Genomic DNA, 23,229 nt, shown 5'->3' with positions numbered 1-23,229 from the left:
CCGTTTCTTCTAGATTTTCCAGTTTATTTGCGTAGAGGTGTTTATAGTATTCTCTGATGGTAGTTTGTATTTCTGTGGGGTCTGTGGTGATATCCCCTTTATCATTTTTTATTGCGTCTATTTGATTCTTCTCTCTTTTCTTCTTTATTAGTCTTGCTAGCAGTCTATCAATTTTGTTGATCTTTTCAAAAAACCAACTCCCGGATTCATTGATTTTTTTGGAGGGTTTTTTGTGTCTCTATCTCCTTCAGTTCTGCTCTGATCTTAGTTATTTCTTGCCTTCTGCTAGCTTTCGAATGTGTTTGCTCTTGCTTCTCTAGTTCTTTTAATTGTGATGTTAGAGTGTCAATTTTAGATCTTTCCTGCTTTCTCTTGTGGGCATTTAGTGCTATAAATTTCCCTCTACACACTGCTTTAAATGTGTCCCAGAGATTCTGGTATGTTGTATCTTTGTTCTCATTGGTTTCAAAGAACATCTTTATTTCTGCCTTCATTTCATTATGTACCCAGTAGTCATTCAGGAGCAGGTTGTTCAGTTTCCATGTAGTTGAGTGGTTTTGATTGAGTTTCTTAGTCCTGAGTTCTAGTTTGATTGCACTGTGGTCTGAGAGACAGTTTGTTATAATTTCTGTTCTTGTACATTTGCTGAGGAGTGCTTTACTTCCAATTATGTGGTCAATTTTGGAGTAAGTGTGATGTGGTGCTGAGAAGAATGTATATTCTGTTGATTTGGGGTGGAGAGTTCTATAGATGTCTATTAGGTCTGCTTGCTGCAGAGATGAGTTCAATTCCTGGATATCCTTGTTAACTTTCTGTCTCGTTGATCTGTCTAATGTTGAGAGTGGGGTGTTGAAGTCTCCTATTATTATTGTATGGGAGTCTAAGTCTCTTTGTAAGTCTCTAAGGACTTGCTTTATGAATCTGGGTGCTCCTGTATTGGGTGCATATATATTTAGGATAGTTAGCTCTTCCTGTTGAATTGATCCCTTTACCATTATATAATGGCCTTCTTTGTCTCTTTTGATCTTTGATGGTTTAAAGTCTGTTTTATCAGAGACTAGTATTGCAACCCCTGCTTTTTTTTGTTCGCCATTTGCTTGGTAAATCTTCCTCTATCCCTTTATTTTGAGCCTATGTGTGTCTCTGCATGTGAGATTGGTCTCCTGAATACAGCAGACTGATGGGTCTTGACTCTTTATCCAGTTTGCCTGTCTGTGTCTTTTAATTGGAGCATTTAGTCCATTTACATTTAAGGTTAATATTGTTATGTGTGAACTTGATCCTGCCATTATGATATTAACTGGTTATTTTGCTCGTTAGTTGATGCAGTTTCTTCCTAGCCTCGATGGTCTTTACATTTTGGCATGTTTTTGCCATGGCTGGTACTGGTTGTTCCTTTCCATGTTTAGTGCTTCCTTCAGGATCTCTTGTAGGGCAGGCCTAGTGGTAACAAAATCTCTAAGCATTTGCTTATCTGTAAAGGATTTTATTTCTCCTTCACTTATGAAACTTAGTTTGGCTGGATATGAAATTCTGGGTTGAAAATTCTTTTCTTTAAGAATGTTGAACATTGGCCCCCACTCTCTTCTGGCTTGTAGAGTTTCTGCCAAGAGATCTGCTGTTAGTCGGATGGGCTTCCCTTTGTGGGTAACCCGACCTTTCTCTCTGGCTGCCCTTAAGATTTTTTCCTTCATTTCAACTTTGGTGAATCTGGCAATTATGTGTCTTGGAGTTGCTCTTCTCGAGGAGTATGTTTGTGGCGTTCTCTGTATTTCCTGGATTTGAATGTTGGCCTGCCCTACTAGATTGGGGAAGTTCTCCTGGATGATATCCTGAAGAGTGTTTTTAACTTGGTTCCATTTTCCCCCTCACTTTCAGGCACCCCAATCAGATGTAGATTTGGTCTTTTTACATAATCCCATGCTTCTTGCAGGCTTTGTTCATTTGTTTTTCTTCTTTTTTCTTTAGGTTTCTCTTCTTGCTTCATTTCATTCATTTGATCCTCAATTGCTGATACTCTTTCTTCCAGTTGATAGAGTTGGTTACTGAAGCTTGTGCATTTGTCACGTATTTCTCGTGTCATGGTTTTCATCTCTTTCATTTCGCTTATGACCTTCTCTGCATTAATTACTCTAGCTATCAATTCTTCCACTTTTTTTCAAGATTTTTAGTTTCTTTGCGCTGGGTACGTAATTCCTCCTTTAGCTCTGAGAAGTTTGATGGACTGAAGCCTTCTTCTCTCATCTCGTCAAAGTCATTCTCCGTCCAGCTTTGATCCGTTGCTGGCGGTGAGCTGCGCTCCTTTGCCGGGGGAGATGCGCTCTTATTTTTTGAATTTCCAGCTTTTCTGCCCTGCTTTTTCCCCATCTTTGTGGTTTTATCTGCCTCTGGTCTTTGATGATGGTGACGTACTGATGGGGTTTTGGTGTAGGTGTCCTTCCTGTTTGATAGTTTTCCTTCTAACAGTCAGGACCCTCAGCTGTAGATCTGTTGGAGATTGCTTGAGTTCCACTCCAGACCCTGTGTGCCTGGGTATCAGCAGCAGAGGCTGCAGAAGATAGAATATTGCTGAACAGCGAGTGTACCTGTCTGATTCTTGCTTTGGAAGTTTCCTCTCCGGGGTGTACTCCACCCTGTGAGGTGTGGGGTGTCAGACTGCCCCTAGTGGTGGATGTCTCCCAGTTAGGCTACTCAGGGGTCAGGGACCCACTTGAGCAGGCAGTCTGTCTCTTCTCAGATCTCAACCTCCATGTTGGGAGATCCACTGCTCTCTTCAAAGCTGTCAGACAGAGTCGATTGGGTCTGCAGAGGTTTCTGCTGCTTTTGTTATTGTTTACTGTGCCCTGTCCCCAGAGGTGGAGTCTACAGAGACAGGCAGGTTTCCTTGAGCTGCTGTGAGCTCCACCCAGTTCGAGCTTACCAGTGGCTTTGTTTACCTACTTAAGCCTCAGCAATGGCGGGCGCCCCTCCCGCAGCCTGGCTGCTGCCTTGCTGGTAGATTGCAGACTGCTGTGCTAGCAATGAGGGAGGCTCCGTGGGTGTGGGACCCTCCCGGTCAGGTGTGGGATATAATCTCCTGGTGTGCCTGTTTGCTTAAAGCGCAGTATTGGGGTGGGAGTTACCCGACTTTCCAGGTGTTGTGTGTCTCAGTTCCTCTGGCTAGGAAAAGGGATTCCCTTTCCCCTTGTGCTTCCCTCGCCCTGCTTCAGCTCTCACTGGTCGGGCTGTAGCAGCTGACCAGCACCGATTGTCTGGCACTCCCTAGTGAGATGAACCCAGTACCTCAGTTGAAAATGCAGAACTCACCGGTCTTCTGTGTCGCTCGCGCTGGGAGTTGGAGACTGGAGCTGTTCCTATTCGGGCATCTTGCTCTGCCACAAAATGATTTTAAACTTAAACATAAAATAAAATCTTCACATAGGAAGCTATTTTGCTTAGTAATATAAACACTAAATTCACTCAGAGGCCTGTACCTTTGATTATATTGTATTTATTTGCCATCAGATAGGACAAAGAAAAATGAAATTTATTATTTTGGAAAGAAGAGATTTGTGTTTTTGTTTCAGTAGCTTCAGATGTGTCCATTGTGGATCTATGCTGTCATTACTGAAAGAATTAAGATAGCTGTTTTTGAGAATAACTGTTATGTTTACTATGTAGGATTCAATTTCCTCTAGAAATTTAGAAAGATTCCTATACTAAGGAGAAATTTTTGTTCTTTTTATAACTCTTCCTTTGTGTTATTATTTATATTCTCAGTATAGACTCATGTACCAGGATAATTGATTTAAATAACTGATGTAAATTTGGATTTATAAATTTCTGACAGCGTATTTTCGTAGAGGTCGAGATCATTCCTGGGACTAGAGCAAAGTTTGGCCACATTCTTTTTTCCAGTACTGCCTTTCTTACAGTTATTGAAATCATACCCATACAGCAGTGTGTCAGTGGCCATTAGAAGTCTGAACTGTAAATCCATGGATTAATCTTCTTAATGGTGCCCCGCTAGATTTCTTTCATAGTTGTGTATTTTTTCATTGTTGTTAAAATATTCAATGGCCAATATGAAGTTTTATACCAACTAGGATTATTTTTCTGGGTTATTTCTCCTAAACCCATCTAAATAAATGAGTTGGCTTATGATTCTGAAGTAAGTTTCTAGGAATTAGTGCTATATCCTTATCATTCAAGGATAGTCTAGATAATGCAAAGATTATAGACATACCCAAAATCTCACAAAATGAATCTTTCTTGCTCTTACTATATGTCCAGTGTGGGTCAACAACAGGCTCTTCTCTGTGCTGTTGCTTAGAGTCAGGCCATCTGAGACCCCACTGTTTTTGTAGCTAGTCCATCTGAATCACAATGTCTTCTCATTGCCATGGCAAGCCTGGAGAGGGCTGGAGGGGCCGGTAACAGAAATTATACACTTTGATGTAAAAGTGACACATGTCACTTGTGCTGACATTTGACTTACTACTTATCACTAGATACTGGCAAGCATTGTAATGTCTACCACACTTCCCAAAAGTTATTGTTTCTTTTAAAGCTAAATTAGAAGTAAAAATTTAATGAAATAGCTGCTTATTGTTTTAATTTTTTTCAGTTTCAATGGTGATCTAATTCCTGATATTTTTGGTATCACAAATGAATCCAACCAGCCACAGATACTATTAGGAGGGTAAGTAAATATGATCATAACTATGTAATTAATCATATATATTGCTGCTGCTTTAACCATTGGAGAAAAAATAGTTCATTGGATATGTTTGTTTTTACAGATTTTTAAATGGGCATTTGGTCTATATATGTAAGCTTTCTCAAATAGTTTGGATTTGGCCTGCAACTGGTTTCCAAGGGCCAGCTTAGTCCTTTTATCTCTTTGAAAATTAGAGATTGAAACTTTACAGGTCTCCATTTACATATTGGTTCATTAAATGTTTTTGAAATGGATAGATTTCACGTAAATAGGGAGGATACCCGCAGTCTTGAGTGGATCCTCCCTACCTTAGTCATGTTAGCTGCTAGACTTTAATTGATAAGATTTGTTTCTTTCTGTCATTTGTTCAGTGAGCGGTCAATAATGGTCTAGTAATGTAAGCCCTCCTCTAAGCTCTGGAAACTTGTCAGTGTATATACATTGTCCTTCACCAGTATGTGTGCTAAGCCTCTCTTACTACCTAAGTGTGCAATTCTTAGGGAAAAGTGCCTGGAATCTTGCAATTCCAAGATATCCATTGTAATTACTCTGGATTTAAATAGAACTGGTCTCGTAACACAAGAATTCATGATAGCAAGATACTTTTCATAAGATACCTTCAACCTGGTTAATTTTTTTCTGTATCTGATAAGATAAAGTTTAGTTCAAGAGTACAGAACACATTTATTTACTTTTTTGTCTTTCTGAAAATACGAAGGACCACCCTTGTCAATCTGTCTTTCCTAGCTACTTGGAACTCTAGTGACTTTTCTCTTTGTGTTTTATAGAAGTAGTTTGTTTTTATGATTCATTTTTGAAATGTGATTGATAGGTATGCAGAGGAGTACATTGTCAAAATTTAAGGTATTCTGAAGAGACACGTTCACATTTCCTATTACTTTTTCTGGTCTACGGCCATGCCACCCTGAATGCGCCCAATCTCTTCTGATCTTGGAAGCTAAGCAAGGTCAGACCTGGTTAGTGCTTGGTTGGGAGATCCCCCATTACTTTTTCTGTAGATTTTTAATAAAGAATATGGGCACTTTGATGCTAGTTATAGTGAACTTTGAAATAATTATTGTGAATCCTGAGTGAGAAACCTGTTTTTTCTCCAAACTTTGAAAAATACCTTGAAGAGAGTCTTGCTTTAGAGACAAATTGGAAGGAGATCCTGATTTGCTTTTGTGGCCGTATCCAATAGGAATTGAGTGCAGGTGGGGTGCGGGGAAAACACAGGCCACTCCCCTCCGCCTCTGCACTCCTTCCACAGCAAATGGGGACTGCTCAGAAAACCCTGTCCTTTCTTTTCCTCTCTTCAAAGGCAGACATGTGATTGAGATTGTGGTGGTGACTTCTGGCCTGTTTTATTTTGTGGTAACTTCACTTTAGTCAGGGGAATAATTGGAATATCTTTAATCTGATGTAGTTTGACCTTTAGAAATTGAAAGTGAAACAGCTATTGTTGATAATTCACAAAGTATTAATGAAACTTCTATTACCTGTACATATTTTTTACTTAATCTGCGAGAAAACGATTTAGAATATTATGGGATAGTGCCATAGCTTCTTTATTTGTTCTTAATTCTGTATTAGATTTTTTTTCTCTACTTCATGAACAAGTTCAGATTTTAAAACATTATGCCTGAAGACATGTCCAACTTTATTTTTATATGTTATATTCGATCCAATATACTACAGTAATAATACTCTGGTATTTTAGGATATCTGTCATTCGAACCTCAGTTACAAATTAAACAATAGTAGCTAACCATATCTAAGTGATAAGATTGCATCTAAGATTTGTCCTGATGCCAGTTTGAAGATATATAAGCTGACAGAAATTTGCATTGTTTAGAATGATTGCAGTCTAACAATATTGTGGTTCAGACAACAGAAAGCTGAATATGCCCCTGTGGGAGCAAACATTAATATGTTACTAAAATATGAAAAATACATTTAAGCCATGTCAGTTTTATAAACAACAGATAAAATACGTGCATAGGTGCATAAGTGAAAAAGTCATCAGCGTTGACATTTTGGGCTATTCACGTGGTCTTGATTGGCAGCCTAATCTTATTTATCAAGAAATCTACCTTTTACAACTTAAATATTATGCGTTACGGGTGTGCCAAACCCAAGATTATCTTTAATTGAATTTGACCAGGACTTTGGTTTGGGAAGCATGCAATGATCTTTAAATTGAGTGTGAAATGCTTCTGTAGAATTATAGCAGAAAGCCCATGCTATAACCTGGCCTAGTGCAGACATGCAAATCTGAGATAGCAGAACCAGTTTGGCTGGACTAAAGGTGCAGATGATCAGTCTAAATAGCAGTGGTGATGAGCAGAAGAATTCCTTATAATTGGTACAGTGGGGTTATCTAACAGGAACAGGAAGGGCACTCACTGCATCGAATGAGGTTCAGGAGATAATTGAAGTATGTTAAATGGTCAAAGGTGAGACTTTAGTTTGAGCTTCAACTTCACTTATACTGACTTGAAATAATGTAATAATGTGCCATATTACTTAGAAATAACACCTAGCTATTAAGTGTCACAACTGCTTCTCCAGTGATGTGACGTTATTGTTAATGAGCATTTTCTATGAGGACATTGGAAACTGATGCTGGATACTCATTCAGAATATTGTTTTTAATGTTGAAATGTAAACACTTGTACCTGTAATTTTAGTCAAAACCAAATATAATGTTGGTCTGTCAAAATTTTCTGACTCACGTACTGAGTTCAAATACATTCTGGGTCAGGCCCAAGTTGTATAGTTGGAGATATTAATGTAGGTATGTGACAGATACATACTTTGCCGTACACTGTTTACATCACAAGTGATCGCATGAAAATATTGAATGTAGTATAAGTAGCACTAAAAGCAATCATTTTTAACTGTTGTGTGGGTGGATTTTGCCCCTCCATTATTTAAAAAAGCTGTATTCTCTATTTAAATGTAGTCAGCTACTATCAATCCAGAATAAATAAATCTCCATTTTTCCATTTAGCCTTTCATATTTTCTTACATTGTAACCAATGACTGATTTATTAAATCACCCTTCATTTTTACTGTTGATTTTGTTTGTTTGTTGATGCATTACAGAAAATATTGTAAATATTTGTTTTAATGAAGTATGATATTGTATCACTTAAATCTATTGTTTAGTAAGAATATGATAATTATGATGAGATTTATAACACAAAATAAAACCAAATAATACTCAAGGCAGCTTTTGACTTTGTAATCAGCATTAATACCCATAACAAAAAAAGATAACTTTGAGATGATTTATATTTTCTTCAAATTCCCCTGGCAGCACCCTCCCTCCCTCTCATGCCATACAACATTCATATTTTTAATACTGTTGCTAAAAGGAATCTATTAAAATCTGAGTGATCAGGTATTTTTTTCTAATCAGTATTTCCATGGAAACATTGCATCAGTTTTCTAACTTTTCTCTTTTCCTAAAGGAACTGTGCTATTAGAGCTACATTAATTTCTTTTCCCAGTGTTTCTCACCCAGACCTTTTTTCTTTTCAAAGTTAAACTGCAGAAATAGTGAAAAACTTTTAGCAGATGACCTATGTGGTGGTTATTTCAAGTGGCATGTTCATTTCTTAAGGGTCTATAATTTTATTTCCTATAGTCCTGCCAGATGTGTTGGAGGGGTCAATTAAATTACCTCAGATTTTGACTTGAACCCAGGAGGCAGAGGTTGCAGTGAGCCGAGATCACACCACTGCACTTCAGCCTGGGTGACAGCAGAGTGAGACTTTGTCTCAAAAACAATAAATAAATACATAAATAATAAATAAATAAAAATTTAAAAATTAATTACCTCAGATTTCCTGGCAACTTATACTGCTTTATGTTCTGATTGGTAGTATTATATTTAAGTGAAATTGTTTGTTTCTAAGTAAATGGTTTTAAGATGTTATCAAAATTTACTCACCTTGTTTTTAGTTAAATCTTAATAATTTTTAGATGTATATTTGTAATTATTCAGAAAGATCAGCTTCTTTTGAGAAAAGAATAGTGTTATAGTTTCTGTGCAAAAAAAATTCATAGTAACATTTCCTTTTATTGGCATATATTAAAACTTTGTTTCCTTGTTCAGGGAGAAACCATTTTGCTTTATTTCATTACTGTTAATACTTGTGTATGTATTGAAACTAGTATAGGCTAGGGGCAGTGACTCATGCCTATAATCCCAACACTTTGGGAGAATGAGGCAAGAGGATCACCTGAGCCCCCCCCAGCAGTTCAAGACCAGCCTGGGCAACATAGGGAGACCCCATCTCTACATACAAAAAAAAAAACGAAAAAAGTAATCCGGCATGATGGTGCGCTCCTGTGGTCCCAGCTGCTTGGGAGGCTAAAGTGAGAAGATTGTTGATCCAGGGAAGTTGAGGCTGCAGTGAGCCTTGATTGCACCTTGCACTATAACCTAGGCGACAGAGTGAGACCCTATCTCAAAAAAAGAAAAAAAGAAAAAAACTAGTATAGTTAAAAAAAAGCCATGTATATAGCAGTTTTTGAGTAAGATTAGTATATATTACCATTTCAATTTAGGGTGAAATGAATCAGAATCATAATTTCTGAAAATATACATTAAGTCCTCTTTCATTAGATTCCAGTTGCATTTTATCAAAGTGTATATAAACTGTTGAAAATGCTTTGCAAATACTTGATTTTTACCCTGGAGGTCTAAGCTCTGAGTTCCAGTTCCTGAGTGAGTTTCACAGTAGTCCTGAATGTAGGTGTGCGTTCAACTGTGGGACGCATGCTTCTTTTCAGACTGCCTGTTCTTCCACTGTATTTGCCTGTCTTAGGAGTCAGTGCTGTCTCTTAGGTGTCATGTTACTGTTGCACACCCTAGGAAGGTAGGAGTATTGGGCAAAGTATAATAAAAACATGACTGAAAGAAATCTTCATATTTTCTCTTATGTACCTGAGACATTATTGCTGAAAAGTCCTTAAGATTTATCCAGAACTGCACCTTTTTGTTCTCATTGAGGCCCAGAGTGAGTGATTCATGAGGAATTTACCCAGGTGACTTTGTTCTCTAGTGATGCTTTTCCCAGTCTTCTCCTGTATATCTTGCAGAGGAGGCACACCACGGAATTGTACAGCTTTTCTGTCCCTTTGGAGGCTCAGAGTTGGATGGGGAACGAAGAGGACAAAGAGTATCTCAGACAAGCTTGTTGTTGTTTCATTAAATGTTTATTAAGTAACTATGAGGTTGGCACTTAACATCAGTTGCCTCTTTTTTTTTCTTTCTTACAACAGATAGCTTGTGTGACTAACAGTGACTGAAGAGTCTAATTCAAAGGTTAAGGGACTACCACAAGCTCACAAATGTGTAAATAAATGCTAAATCTGGGAATTGAATCTGGATCATCCAAGTTCTAAAACCTGTGCTTTTGCCTTCATTCTTGTACCATCATTACCATCATTATTATAGTCACTGGGGGCCTTTAGTGGTGCTCCTTCATATGACCTCCCCCTCTCTCTCCATGGCTAGCTTGGACTTCATAATGGATGCTTTTTAGGAAGCATTCCATGAAATGTAGGCAGAAACTGCGTCTCTTAAGACCCAATCCTGGAAGTTAAACAAGTGTCATTTATTTTATATTCTATTGGTCAGAATAGGTCATGGGACTAGCTAAAATTCAGTGGAGTTAGTAGATTAATATAGACTCTACCTCCTGATATAGGCATGGCAAAATTGAATGCGAAAGAGCATGTGAGATGAGAAATAATATGACCATCTTTGAAAACACAACATAGTAGCCTGTGTTTATTTACTTTACCATAAGTAAAGACTTGCAAAGGAATATGGAAATACAGATCATTTTAAGCATGTCAGCTTCTAGAATCTCAGGCTTCATAGGTGTTCTTAGCTAAAATTGATGTGCCCGAGAATGTACCTATTTTCACTGTAACTTTCTCCTTCACATGAGAATGCCATCTTCCTTAAATTTCCTAAATCTTACTAATGGTGATTTGCTGGGTTGTAAAAACCCATAAATATCAAACACAGGGGAAATCTTTTTTTTTTTTTGAGATGGAGTCTCGCTCTCCCAAAGTGCTGGGATTACAGGCATGAGCCACCACACCCGGCCTGGGGAATCTCTTTTTTTTTTTTTTTTTTTTTTTTTTCACTTTGAAGAATATATATTTACAGGAACAATTCCCCATTCTCTGGGACTCTTTAGAAAAAAAAAAAGGTCCATTTTGGGGAAGTAAAACAAACAGTGGAGATGAGTGTAGCACCGTCCCCCAAATCACCAACCCCTAGGTCCCGAGGCCTGGGCTGGGCCAGCGCTAACAGGTGAGCCCGGGAGTCTTTTGAACCCACTCTCTCTTGCCTAGAATAGAGACAGGACAGGCTTTATGTCCCCCATTCCTCCCTCCCAACTCCAGGGACATTGAAAGGGTCCTTTGTACCCGCCCGCAGGAAATTAGGGGGCTGGGAGGGAGGGAACTGAAAATACATGTTTGGTATCAAAAATAAACACTTGGAGGGGGGAGGCAGCAGGAAGATTCCCCCCCAAATCCCTTCCTTCCCGCCCACCCCACCAAATATAGGAAGAGATGACTCCCTCTCCCCTATTGAAAAGCCCCATTTAAAAATAGATTATACTATCAAAATGGCAGCGGGGGAGAGACAGGGAGACCTGGAGAACTGGCTGGAGGGGCCCCCCAGATGGGGACCACCCCCCAAAAAAACCCTCCATTGGGAGGAAACAGGCAGGACCCCAGGGAGGTCGGCAGACAAAGGAATGGCTTTTCAGGGGGAAGAAGAACAAAAGGGACATTCCTCCCTGGCCAAAGCTGGTTGAAAAAGGATAAGCTGTCTGAGAGAAAGGCTGGGGAGGTGGAAATTTCTATTCCAAGGGTGTGATTCTTCCTTGGCCAAGACTCCCAACCCATTAAATGGTACAAATTCTTCCTGGACCCCTGAGTATGGCCAGGAATAATAAACCAAAACAAACTAACTCTTCTACTCACATCTGAAAATGGAGACAGGGCTCCCTCATCTCCCCAAGGGCAGGCTGAGAAATAAAGAAAGGTCGTTCTCAAGCCAGACCCCGATTGTCTTGTCTTGAGGAAAAAAGTGGGAGGTGGGGGAGATGTCCTAACCACCCTAAAAGGTTAGGTCAGGCTCTTCCCAGTGGCCTTCAAAAAATAAATAAACCGCCCCTACCATTGATGTAGGAGACGTGTAAGGGCGGCCACTGGGGGACTGACAGAAAACAGAGACGTTGTGGAAGCTGTGTGTTTTCTGTGGAGGAGATAATGAGAATCACTCTTGGGAGTAATTCTTCCCAAGGATCCCTACCCCACCACAATCAGAGCGTGAGTCTTTCAGTTGAACTATGTTTCTCCTTGAGATGGCTGGCTGGAGAGAGCATGGATAGAGTGACCCCAGAAAGGGTGGTGGTGGTGGTGGTGGTGGTGGTGGTGGTGGTGGTGGTAGTAGTCATGGCTTCTGGGGCCCTGGGGAGAGCACCACGGGGGTCGAGAGGCCAGCCACGCTGATGGAAGGGATGTGCACCTGGGCGCTGCCACTGGACGGAAACTGGAAGGAGAGCTTGGCCGGACTACGGGGCGCAGTGGGACTCAGGGTGCTCCAGAAGTGAATGCTGGGAGGCAGCGAGCTGGGTGTCAGCAGCACCGGGGTCAATGTATACGTAGGAAGTAGGGACGGAGTTAGCGCCGCCCCAGGCGCCTGGAGGCCGGAGCCAGTTCCCGATCCTGGGGTCTGTTCGAGTCCTGGCCCACATAGCAGGCTCGGGCTGAGTGGAAGCTCTAGGTCCCGGGGCTTCCGGCCCTTCTGCGGCTGGGAGATCTCAGGGCTGGAAGCCGCGTGGTCGCCCGCCTGCCCTGCGGTGTCCATAACAACCGCGGGCAGCCGGGCTGGCACGCCCTCCTATGGAGGGACTTCTGGCTCGGCCTTGGTAGTTTCCGGCACAAACCCTCTCTCCCCGGCAACTTCCAACTCTTCCTTGGGCCCTTCCACTTTCACTTCTGCGGGCAAAGCCCGGCCCAAACCTGGCTCCACATTCAGCTCCTGCGATTTCAGGTTTGGGGCCTCGGGTGGGGTCAGGATGACCTGCAGAGGCAAGCCGGCCTCCTCAGCCTCCAGGCAGGCCTCCAAGGGGCTTGGACTGGTGCTCCTGCTCCCCGAGGAGGGCGCTGCTGCTCCTGCAGGAGCTGCATTGGGGTGCACCACAGCAGGCTGAGGATGAGGGGGTGGCTGTGGCTGCAGAGACTGGATGGTGAAGGTGGAATAGAGGCCCGAGCGCATGTACTCGTTCCGGCTGCTGCATGCCAAACCACCCGGGCCTGCCATTCCTGCACCCTTGGGTGTGCCTGGCTTTCCAGAGGCAGTGTCCCCTGGGGCGGCATGTACAGCAGCAGGGGCCACATTTGGCATGGCGGAGGTAACAGACACATCTGGCTGGGGCGGGCAGTCCTCAGTGGAGCACCCTGCGACCTCAGGATAGGACACAAACTTGTAGACGAACTTCTGGCCGCTCACCTTGCGGATGATGTTCTTGTCATAGTAGTACCACAAGGCCCGGCTGAGCTTGTCGTAATTCATGTTGGTCTTGTTCTTGCGTAGCCCCCACAGCCGGGCCACCTCCTCTGCATCCACCAGCTTGAATTCACCACCATCCCGTGAAGTCCAGGAGATGATGTGGCCATTGCGTTGCTCTCTCAGCAGCTGCAGCAGAAACTGCCACAGCGTCACAGATGGGTCCATCGCTGGGGGAGTGCTCACGCCATCCCAGGGGTACCTGTGTGTAGCGTGGCGGTGGCGTTGGCAATGTTGGCAGCTCCGGGGGGCGGGGTCTCCATACGCGGCCCACTGCCCCCCAGGCCTGGGTTCCGAGGCGGCGGTGGTGGTGGCGGTGGTGGTGGCGGTGGCGGTGGCGACGGCGGTGGCGGCAGCACCTAGAAGCCGCCCCTGCGTTTCCCTACAGCTCCATAATCTCTTATGATTAACTAAGATATCTCAAACTAATAGAACTTTCAGTTTTTCTTCTTCTTCTTTTTTTTTTTTTTAAATGTACATTTCTCTTAACATGAAGCTTGCATACAAAAGCAGACGTCATGGTCCACGTTGATATATTCTGAATTCGGATGCATTGGAGTGGGGTTGTGGTAGTATGACAGTTTTTGTTTTAGTGACTTTGCCATTTCATTACTTTAGTATTGTCAAAAATTCCGTTATTGTTGAGAGAGACCCTTGGGAGAGCAAAGAAAAGAGAGCATGCATAAGAAAAACCAAATTCCAAAAAGCAGATCTTATAGCTGTTCTTAGCACTGTATCCCAGGACACATCATTAATTGGAAAGAAGGTAACTTTCATGCCCAAGTGATTTTGGAAGGTGACAATGATTGTCGCAGATGTGACTGAAATATTCTCTAGGACTATCAAACTCGTAGATAAAGCTTTTGCATAATTTGTTTTATATTTGGTATGCATTTATAGAAATCATATCAAGAAATCATATCATATCAAGAAAATTCCGTTTAAAGTCAAGCATCTTATTTTATCTTATGAAATTTTATTTTTACTATTTTCTGTATCCTGTTAATGTAATAATGCTATCGCCTAATAAATAAATTCATATGTTGGCTTCTGAGCCAAATAATTTTTTGCAGTATATACCTTTTTCTTTCTTTTTTTTTTTTTTTTTCCTTTTTGAGACGGAGTCTTGCTCTGTCGCCCAGGCTGGAGTTCAGTGGCGCGATCTCGGCTCACTGTAAGCTCCGCCTCCCGGGTTCACGCCATTCTCCTGCCTCAGCCTCCCCAGTAACTGGGACTACAGGTGCCCACCACCACGCCCAGGTAGTTTTATTTTATTTTTTGTATTTTTAGTAGAGACCAGGTTTCACCGTGTTAGCCAGGATGGTCTCAATATCCTGACCTTGTGATCCGCCCACGTCAGCCTCCCAAAGTGCTGGGATTACAGGCGTGAGCCACCGCTCCCGGCCACCTTTTTCTTTTATTAAATTCATAGGAAAAGTTTGTTACATTTGAAGAAATGAGAAAGACATGGTGTTATTTCTTTTTTTAATACACTAAGTACTCCAGAAGCCAGACCCAGAGTAGACTATGCACATACATTTACTGAAGAACTATTACATCTTGTATCATATTTCTTGTAACATAAATTATTTTAGCTGCATTATATTGCATTGCTGTAAGTTAATTAATGAGAAATAGCATATTGCTTTACAATCTTATTTTTATAACCTATTTTATAAAAGTAGATAAATCAATTTTATCTGATTTACATTATTGTAATCTTGACTGCTTTTAACAATGTGTCCTACAATATACATACATTGAGTTATTTCTCAGCAGTTTTTGTAATATTCCTTGAAACACATATTAGCACATTTATTTGAATTGAAAATAAAAAACAAGCTCACACTCTTTCTGGCAGAAAATAACTTTCATTTGGAAACAGCTTTTATAGTAAGTACTGGCTTTGCTAGTTGGGTTATATGGCAGACATTTTCTGTAAACTGAATGAAATAGATCAGCAGTTCTAAATTTGTTTTTGTTTTTTCCTTACATTTTATTATGGAACATTTCAAACATATAGAAAGGTAGCTGAATGAGATAGTGAATATGCTTCTAATAGAACGTACCTGTCACCTAGCTTCAGCAATTACCAGCTCATACCCAGTTATTTTTTCATCCACACCTTTTCTTCCATTTTCCTTTTTTTACACCTTGGACATTTTGAATCTATAAATATTTCAACATATATCCTTAAGAGAGATAAGGCATTTTTTTGTTGTTGTTTTTTGGAGATGGGGTCTCTGTCACCCAGGCTGTAGTGCAGTGGTAGGATCATAGCTCACTGCAGCTTTGAGCTCCTGGCCTCAAGTAATCCTCCTGCCTCAGCCTCCTCAGTAAAAGGACTATGGATGCATGCTGTCATGCCTGACTAATTTTTTAAAATTGTGTTGGAGATAGGATCTCACTATATTGCTCAGGCTGGTCTTGAACCCCTTGGCTCAAGTTGGGATTACAGGTGCCAGCCACTGCGCCCAGCTAAAGGTTTGTTTCCAAAAATACATAATCACAACATATTCATCATACCTAAAAAACTGAGAGTAATTTCTTATTATTACATTTCCAGTAATATTTTGATCAAAATATATTAAAGTATACAATAATGTAGAAATATTTTATTAAGCCATATATTATTGGCAAAGACACAATAAAAAGATTTTTCAAACTCTTTATTAGCATACTTTTACTTGATTAAATGGGGTGCCTCTAAATGAAGAGTAATTGGTATAGCTAATAGTTATTTTTTTAATAGTGCTTATAGTTATTTGATAAACGTATGTAATGCTTTTGTTTTACTTCTCAAAAATTGAGAAAGTAAATGGGTCTAATGAATGGATTATGCATCCTTTTACAACTCAAGGGCTTTCCAGCTGCTTGCTTTGAACAGCTTAAAGGAAGAAGACCTAATGAATAGAGCCCTGAAAGTTATTTTTGTTGATAAGTAACTGTGATTTTTTATATTTGACTACAGAGAGGTTCAAAAAACTGGGAATCCTTGCTGTAATAAACCTCCTTTCATTCTAATCTGCCTTTTTATATGAGCAAGATTTCTTAGTGTTTATATCTATGAAAACGAAAAGTGAGAATAGACTGTATGCCTGGAAACTGTCTCATTCTAGCAAGAATGCATATTATTTTAAGGATAAATAAATTAATATATTTTAAAGCTTTATTCATCACTCTTAAAAATGCATTTCCAATAAAATTTTACCTTTGGCTTAATTATCACAGTAATAATATGTATTTTCATCAATTGTATGCTAATAGTTTAAATAATTCAACTTCAAAGAGAGTTTTTTTAAACACTGAGATCCATGAACAAAACCAATTATATGCAAACTGTATTTTGTACAGCAGTTCATAGACATATTTTGTCTTTGGAAAACTATCCCAGAACCAGCACTAAAAAGACTTCACATATAAAATCATTTTACATCATGATAAAGTTTTCTGAGAAAAATGGAATGGAAGTATAAGTTTAAGGATACAACGGAAAGATGTACAATTTCTGAATATTCAAGAAGACCTTCATGTGTTTTTTTTTTGTTCTGTTTTGGAATTCTTTTGTGGATGATGGGGGATGGATGACAATTCAGTTATGTTTATATTCTATTGGGTGCATTTTTAAAGTAATCATTTTATTTTAAAATTTTAATAATTCTAATAGATTCAAATATTACCTATTTTGCAGCTATTTGTGCTGATGAAAACATTTAGATTGTTTTCTTAGAAATTAATGTGTTAGCTGGTATATGGTTTTTCAAAATTATTTTGAAGCATATCTGGGGCAAAGATGTTTGAAGACCACAGGACTAAAGAACTAGGCAGCCTGTAGAAGTAGATTCTTCTTCATGCCAGAGCCATTTCCTAGTAACTGCTTTTACCTGGATATCTTAAATAATGATATTCAATATAAGCTGATCATTCAAAAGTGGGCAGATTAGCAGTCATACAAAGAACAGTTACTATAGGCGACCAAAAGCTACAGTTGGCATTAATTACATTTAAATTCATCATTTGACAAATGCTATTCTTTGAGATTAAGGGAGATGATGCCCACAAATTAGAACACTTTGACATAATTTTGTTTCTTTTGGGGCAAAAGCTAGTGATTGGAATTTTCTACAGAGGTCAAGGAATGTCAGTGAATACACTCAACATGGCTTAGAATGGCCCACTTTTTCTTCAGTTTCTCTTTTTTTGTAATCAGAGCAGTTTTTATTTCTGACCTTAGCCTTCAAATGGAGTTGGGCACATATATGAAAAGGTTATACTTTATGTGAGTTCAGTTACTTGAAAAATATGGTATCTGCTTTTTATTGCTGAAAAACTATAATTTGTACAAAGAGTGACTTTTTTTTTTTAGCTTTTAAGTTCAGGGATACATGTGCAAGATGTGCAGGTTTGTTACACAGGTAAATGTGTGCCATGGTGGTCTGCTGCACAGATCATCTCATCACCTAGGTATTAAACTCGGCATCCCTTACCTATTCTTTCAGATGCTCTCCCTCCAAACCCCTCCCTCTGAAAGGCCCCAGTTTGTGCTGTTCCCCCCACCCCATGTGTCCATGTGTTCTCATCATTCAGCTCCCACTTACAAGTGAGAACATGCAGTATTTGGTTTTCTGTTCCTGTGTCAGTTTGCTGAGGATAATGGCTTCCAACTACATTCATGTCCCTGCAAAGGACGTGATCTCATTCTTTTTATGGCTGCATCATATTCCATGGTATACATGTACCACATTTTCTTTATCCTGTCTATCATTGACAAGCATTTAGGTTGATCCTGTGTCTTTGCTATCATGCATAGTGCTGCAAGGAACATATGTGTGCATGGATCTGTGTAATAGAATGATTTATATTCCTTTGGGTGTATACCCAGTAATGGGATTGGTAGGTCAAATGGTATTTCTGCCTCTCAGTCTTTAAGGAATCACCACACTGTCTTCTACAATGATTGAACTAACTTATACTCCCACCAACAGTGTAAAAGTGTGTTCCTTTTTCTCCATAACCTTGCCAGAATCTATTGTTTTTTGACTTTTTATTAATCGTCATTCTGACCGACATGAGATAGTATCTCATTGTGGTTTTGATTTGCATTTCTCTAATGATCAGTGATGTTGAGGGTTTTTTTCATGTTTTTTGGCCACAGGAATGTCTTTTTTTGAGAAGTATCTGTTCATGTCCTTTGCCCACTTTTGAATGGGGGTATTTTTTCTTCTGTATTTGTTTAAGTTCTGTAGACTCTGGATATTAGAACTTTGTCACATGGATAGATTGCAAAACTTTTCTCCCATTCTGTAGGCTGTCAGTTCACTCTGATGATAGTTTCTTTCGCTGTGCGGAAACTCTTTAGTTTAATTAGATCCCTTTTGTCAATTTTTACTTTCGTTGTAATGCTGTTGGCATTTTCATCGTGAAATATTTGCCCATGCCTGTGTCCTGAGTGGTATTGCCTAGATTTTCTTCTAGGATTTTTGTAGTTGTGGGTTTTATATTTTAAGTCTTTAATCCATCTCGAGTTAATTTTTGTATATGATGTAAGGAAGGGGTCCAGTTTCCATTTTCTGAATGTGGCTAGCCAGTTCCAAAGAGCAACGTCAAAGGTAGAAGGATTAATGAATATTATTTTCTACTATAAATGTATTAACACTTTAGTTCTTATTGACAACTATATATATATATATTCAGTTTTTTATTCACTTCAGCTCTTGACAGCTATATATATATATGTATGTATATATATATATTCAGTTTTTATTCATCTTAAAATGCATCACAAAAACAAACAACTGTTCTTTCATTTTCTGTACACCTTTGGTAAACATCAGAACAGTAAATGGAATTCTCCAGTGCGTGACCTTTTGTTTCTGCCTTTTTTCACATAGTATGTTTTTAAGGATCATCCATTTTATACTAGTCTGTATTGTATTGGTAATTTATTCCTTTCTAAGGCTTAATAATAGTCCATTGTATAGATATATGACATTTTTGTTTATCCATTTATCCACTGTTGCGAATTTGTGTTATTTCCACTTGTGGGCTATTGTGAATAGCACTGCTAAGAGCATTCATTTTTCAAGTATTTGTTTGCTTATTTTTAATTATCTTGGATATATAGCTAAGTGTAGAAATGCAGGATCATATAGTAGTTCTGTGTTTAACTTTCTGAAGAACTGCCAAACTGTTTTCCAGAGATCCTTTTAGTTCTTTCATCCATTTTGAGTTAAATTTTGTATGTAATGTGAAGTAGGGGCGTAAATGTATTCTTCTGCATGGTCCAAAACTTTAGAATTAAATTTGTAAAAGAGAATCATTATTATTTTCCACAATATTAGGAAACCTTCTATAACATTAATCATTTATTTTCTGATTCATTTTAAAAAAGATTAAAGATAATAAATATGACTGCTACAACTATAAAACCCTTAGAAGAAAACAGGTGAATTTTCATGGCTTTGCATTGGGAAATGGATTCTTGATATGATACCAAAAGAACAAACATAAAGATGAAAAATTGATATATTGGACTTAATCAAAATTAAGAACTTGTACTATCAAGAAAGTAAAAAGATGTCCGGGCACAGTGGCTCATGCCTGTAATCCCAACACTTTGGGAGGCCGAGGCAGGCAAATTGCCTGAGCTCCAGAATTCAAGACCAGTCTGGCCAACATGGTGAAACCCCATCTCTACTAAAAAAAAAAAAAAATACAAAAAATTAGCCAGGCATGGTGGTACATGCCTGTAATCCCAGCTACTTGGGTGGCTGAGACAGGAGAATCGTTTGAACCCCGGAGACGGAAGTTGCAGTGAGCAAAAATCGCACCACTGCACTACAACCTGGGTGACAGAGTGAGACTCTGTCTCAAAAAAAAAAAAAAAAAGTAAAAAGACAACCCACAGCCTAGGAGACAAGTCATATACTGGCTAAAGGCCTAATGTCCAGATTATATAAAGAACTCTTAAAATGCACCAACAGGGACTGAGGGCAATGGTCTTGTAATCCCAGCCCTTTGAGAGGCCAAGGAGGGAAGATCCCTTTAAGCCAGGAGATCAAGACCAGTCTGGGCAAAAAGGCAAGACCCCGTCTCTAAAAATGGATGGATGGAGGGAGGGAGGGAGGGAGGGATGGATAGCAGTAAAGCAATACATAACATACATAACGCAGTTTAAGAATGGAAAAATAATTTGAGTAGACTTTTTTCCAGAGAATATATACAGATGGCCAGTAACCACAGCAAACATGTTCAGCATCATTAGCTAGCAGGAAAATACAAATCAAACCACAGTGAAATACTGTATCACACCCTCTAGGATAGCTATAATAAAATAAATGAACAAGAATAAGACAGGATTTGGAGATACTGGAATTCTATATTACTGGGTACAAATGTAAGATGGTGAAGTGGAAAAACAGTTCAACAATTCCTCAAAAAGTTAAACATATATTCCTCTATGACCCAACAATTCCACTACTAGGTATATAACAAAAAGAATTGAAGACATATGTCCACATCAAAACTTGTACATTAATATTTATAGCAGCCAGAAAGTGGAAACAAGCCAAATCTTCAGATGAATGGATAAGCAAAATGTAAAAACCCAAACAATGGAATATTATTCCACCATAAAAAGAGCTGAGGCACTGATACATGTTTCAACATGGATGAACTTGAAAACATTATTCTAACTGAATGAAGCCAAACACAAAAGACCACATATTGTATGATTTCATTTATGTGAAATGTCCTGAATAGAGACAGAATGCAGATTTGTGGTTGCCAGTGAAGGGAAATAGAGTACACAATTTCTTTTTTGGTGTGATGAAAATGCTTTGGAGTTAAATAGTAGTGACAATTGTACACCGTGAACATACTAAAAACCACTCAAGGCACTTTAAGAGAATGAGTTGTATGGTATTTTGAATGTATCAATAAAAATAAATAAATTTTTAAGTGTTTTGCATGCAGAAATTTTTATTTTAAAATAATGCTCATTTGATGTTTACCTTAAGAAAAGTATTTTTATTTTATTTTTTAGGAATTTATCATGGCATCCTGCATTGACCACTACAAGTAAAATGCGAATTCCACATTCTCATGCATTTATTGATCTGACTGAAGATTTTACAGCAGGTGAGTTGCACATGAATCTGGAATTGTTTTGAGTTGCCAAAGAAGTATGGGGTTTTATTTACTCTACACTTCATATTTAATTGCTAATGAAGTAAATGTTGAAATTAATGTTAAAAGGATGTTAGAAAGTTAGTGATTTAGAAACATGGAAAAAGTACTGACTGTAATAAGTAAGTCTTTAGCTATTGTCGTTTTTGTTGTTTGTTAATAACTGCCTCAGAATTTGAATTCTCTACTTTTTATGAAATCATGATAATTTCACCACATTTTGCCTGCTGTTTCTTTACTTTTTTTGTTAAAATTTTAAAAAATAATATGTACTACAAATTTAACGATAAGAAAAATCTTTAGCTTATGTACAAGAAGAATTTCACAGACTTTCGAAACTTATTATGGAAAATTGTAAACAGAAAATTGGACAGAATGTCATAATATATACCCCATTAACCATCACCTGGCTTCAACAATTATTATATGGCCCAATCTTGTTTTCCCTGTAAATGCACCTACAAGTTCCTCCTATCCAAGATAATTTTAAATTAACCCCCAAACGTATAATTTCATTTTTAAATATTTCCATCTGTATCTCAAATTGTGAAGACTTTTTTATTTAAAACTGCCAGATCATTTTGAAACCTAAAAAAATTAAACAATAATTTCTTTTTTTGAGAGAGTCTCACTCTGTCCTCCAGGCTGGAGCACAGTGGTGCATGCGATCACAGCTCACTGCAGCCTCTGCCTCCCAGGCTCAAACTATTCTCCCACCTCAGCCTCGAGACCATTTAGGACTACAAGCATGTGCCATTATACCTGGCTAATTTTTGTATTTTTTGTAGAGATGAAGTTTCCCCATGTTGCCTAGACTGGTCTTGAACTCCTTGGCTCAAGCGATCTGCCCACCTTGGCTTCCCAAAATGGTGGGAGTACCAGCATGAGCCACCACACCCAATCAACAATTTCTTAATGTCATTGAATATCTAGTCGTTATTCAAATGCCCAGATTTTCTCCTACATGTTTTTATCAAATCAGGAAGTTAAACAAGGTTCATGCAAAAGTAGAGAAACCATCTGTGCTGTACACATCTGTGCTGTACAGTTGTGTGGATTTTTCAGATTGTATCCCAATGGAGTTAACATGTTACATGTTACTGTGTTCCTAGAGTCAGAATTTTTTTAATTTTTTTTTGGAGACAGAGTCTTGGTCTGTTGCCCCGGCTGTAGTGCAGTGACACTGTCTCCACTCACTGCAACCTCCACCTCCCAAGTAGCTGGGACTACAAGTGCATGCTGCCATGCCCAGCTAATTTTTTTGTATTTTAGTAGAGATGGGGTTTCACCATGTTGGCCAGGCTGGTCTCGAACTCCTGAGCTCAGGCAGTTCGCCCACCTTGGCCTCCCAAAGTGCCAGGATTACAGGCATGAGCCGCCGCGCCCAGCCACAGAATCAGAATTCTTTTGTGGGTGGTGGGAGTGGGAATATCAAGAATATTTCCTAGGTGTTGCTGTATGTTTCTGCTCTCTCTTATGTGATATTAAAATTGATCAGTAGGTTCAGTTTTCCTCAGCATAGATCATCCATTACAGTATTCTCTAATGGTTAGGAGGTATGAATGATTATTGTCAGGCCCATTATTTCAATAGGAGTTGCAAAATTGTGACACACTGAATCTATCACTCTACTGCAGGTATAATTAGCTAAATTTTCTGTTAAAAAAGGGACCTGCCATGCTCACTTCTTTAGTCACCTGCAGTACAGTTGAGACAGGCAAGATAAATTATT

General features: G+C 39.0%; 1 protein-coding gene and 1 pseudogene across 1 annotated transcript in view; one reads left to right on the top strand and one right to left on the bottom strand.

Annotated features, from left to right (window-relative positions):
• Nucleotides 1–23,229, top strand: part of LOC105492223 (integrin alpha FG-GAP repeat containing 1) — a 294,233-nt gene that overhangs the window by 11,122 nt on the left and 259,882 nt on the right. Inside the window, exons 5-6 of the mRNA XM_011759246.3 lie at nt 4,607–4,681; nt 21,355–21,449. Of these exons, the coding sequence (XP_011757548.1) occupies nt 4,607–4,681; nt 21,355–21,449 (170 nt within the window). The remainder of the gene's footprint in view (nt 1–4,606; nt 4,682–21,354; nt 21,450–23,229) is intronic.
• LOC105492221 (ETS domain-containing protein Elk-1 pseudogene) lies at nt 12,164–13,600 on the bottom strand (annotated as a pseudogene).

The sequence above is a fragment of the Macaca nemestrina genome, chromosome 18 (assembly GCF_043159975.1).
Source record: "Macaca nemestrina isolate mMacNem1 chromosome 18, mMacNem.hap1, whole genome shotgun sequence".
Taxonomy (NCBI): Eukaryota; Metazoa; Chordata; class Mammalia; order Primates; family Cercopithecidae; genus Macaca; species Macaca nemestrina.
Note: the sequence above shows the minus strand (reverse complement) of the source record. Positions and strands in the feature narration are given on the sequence as shown.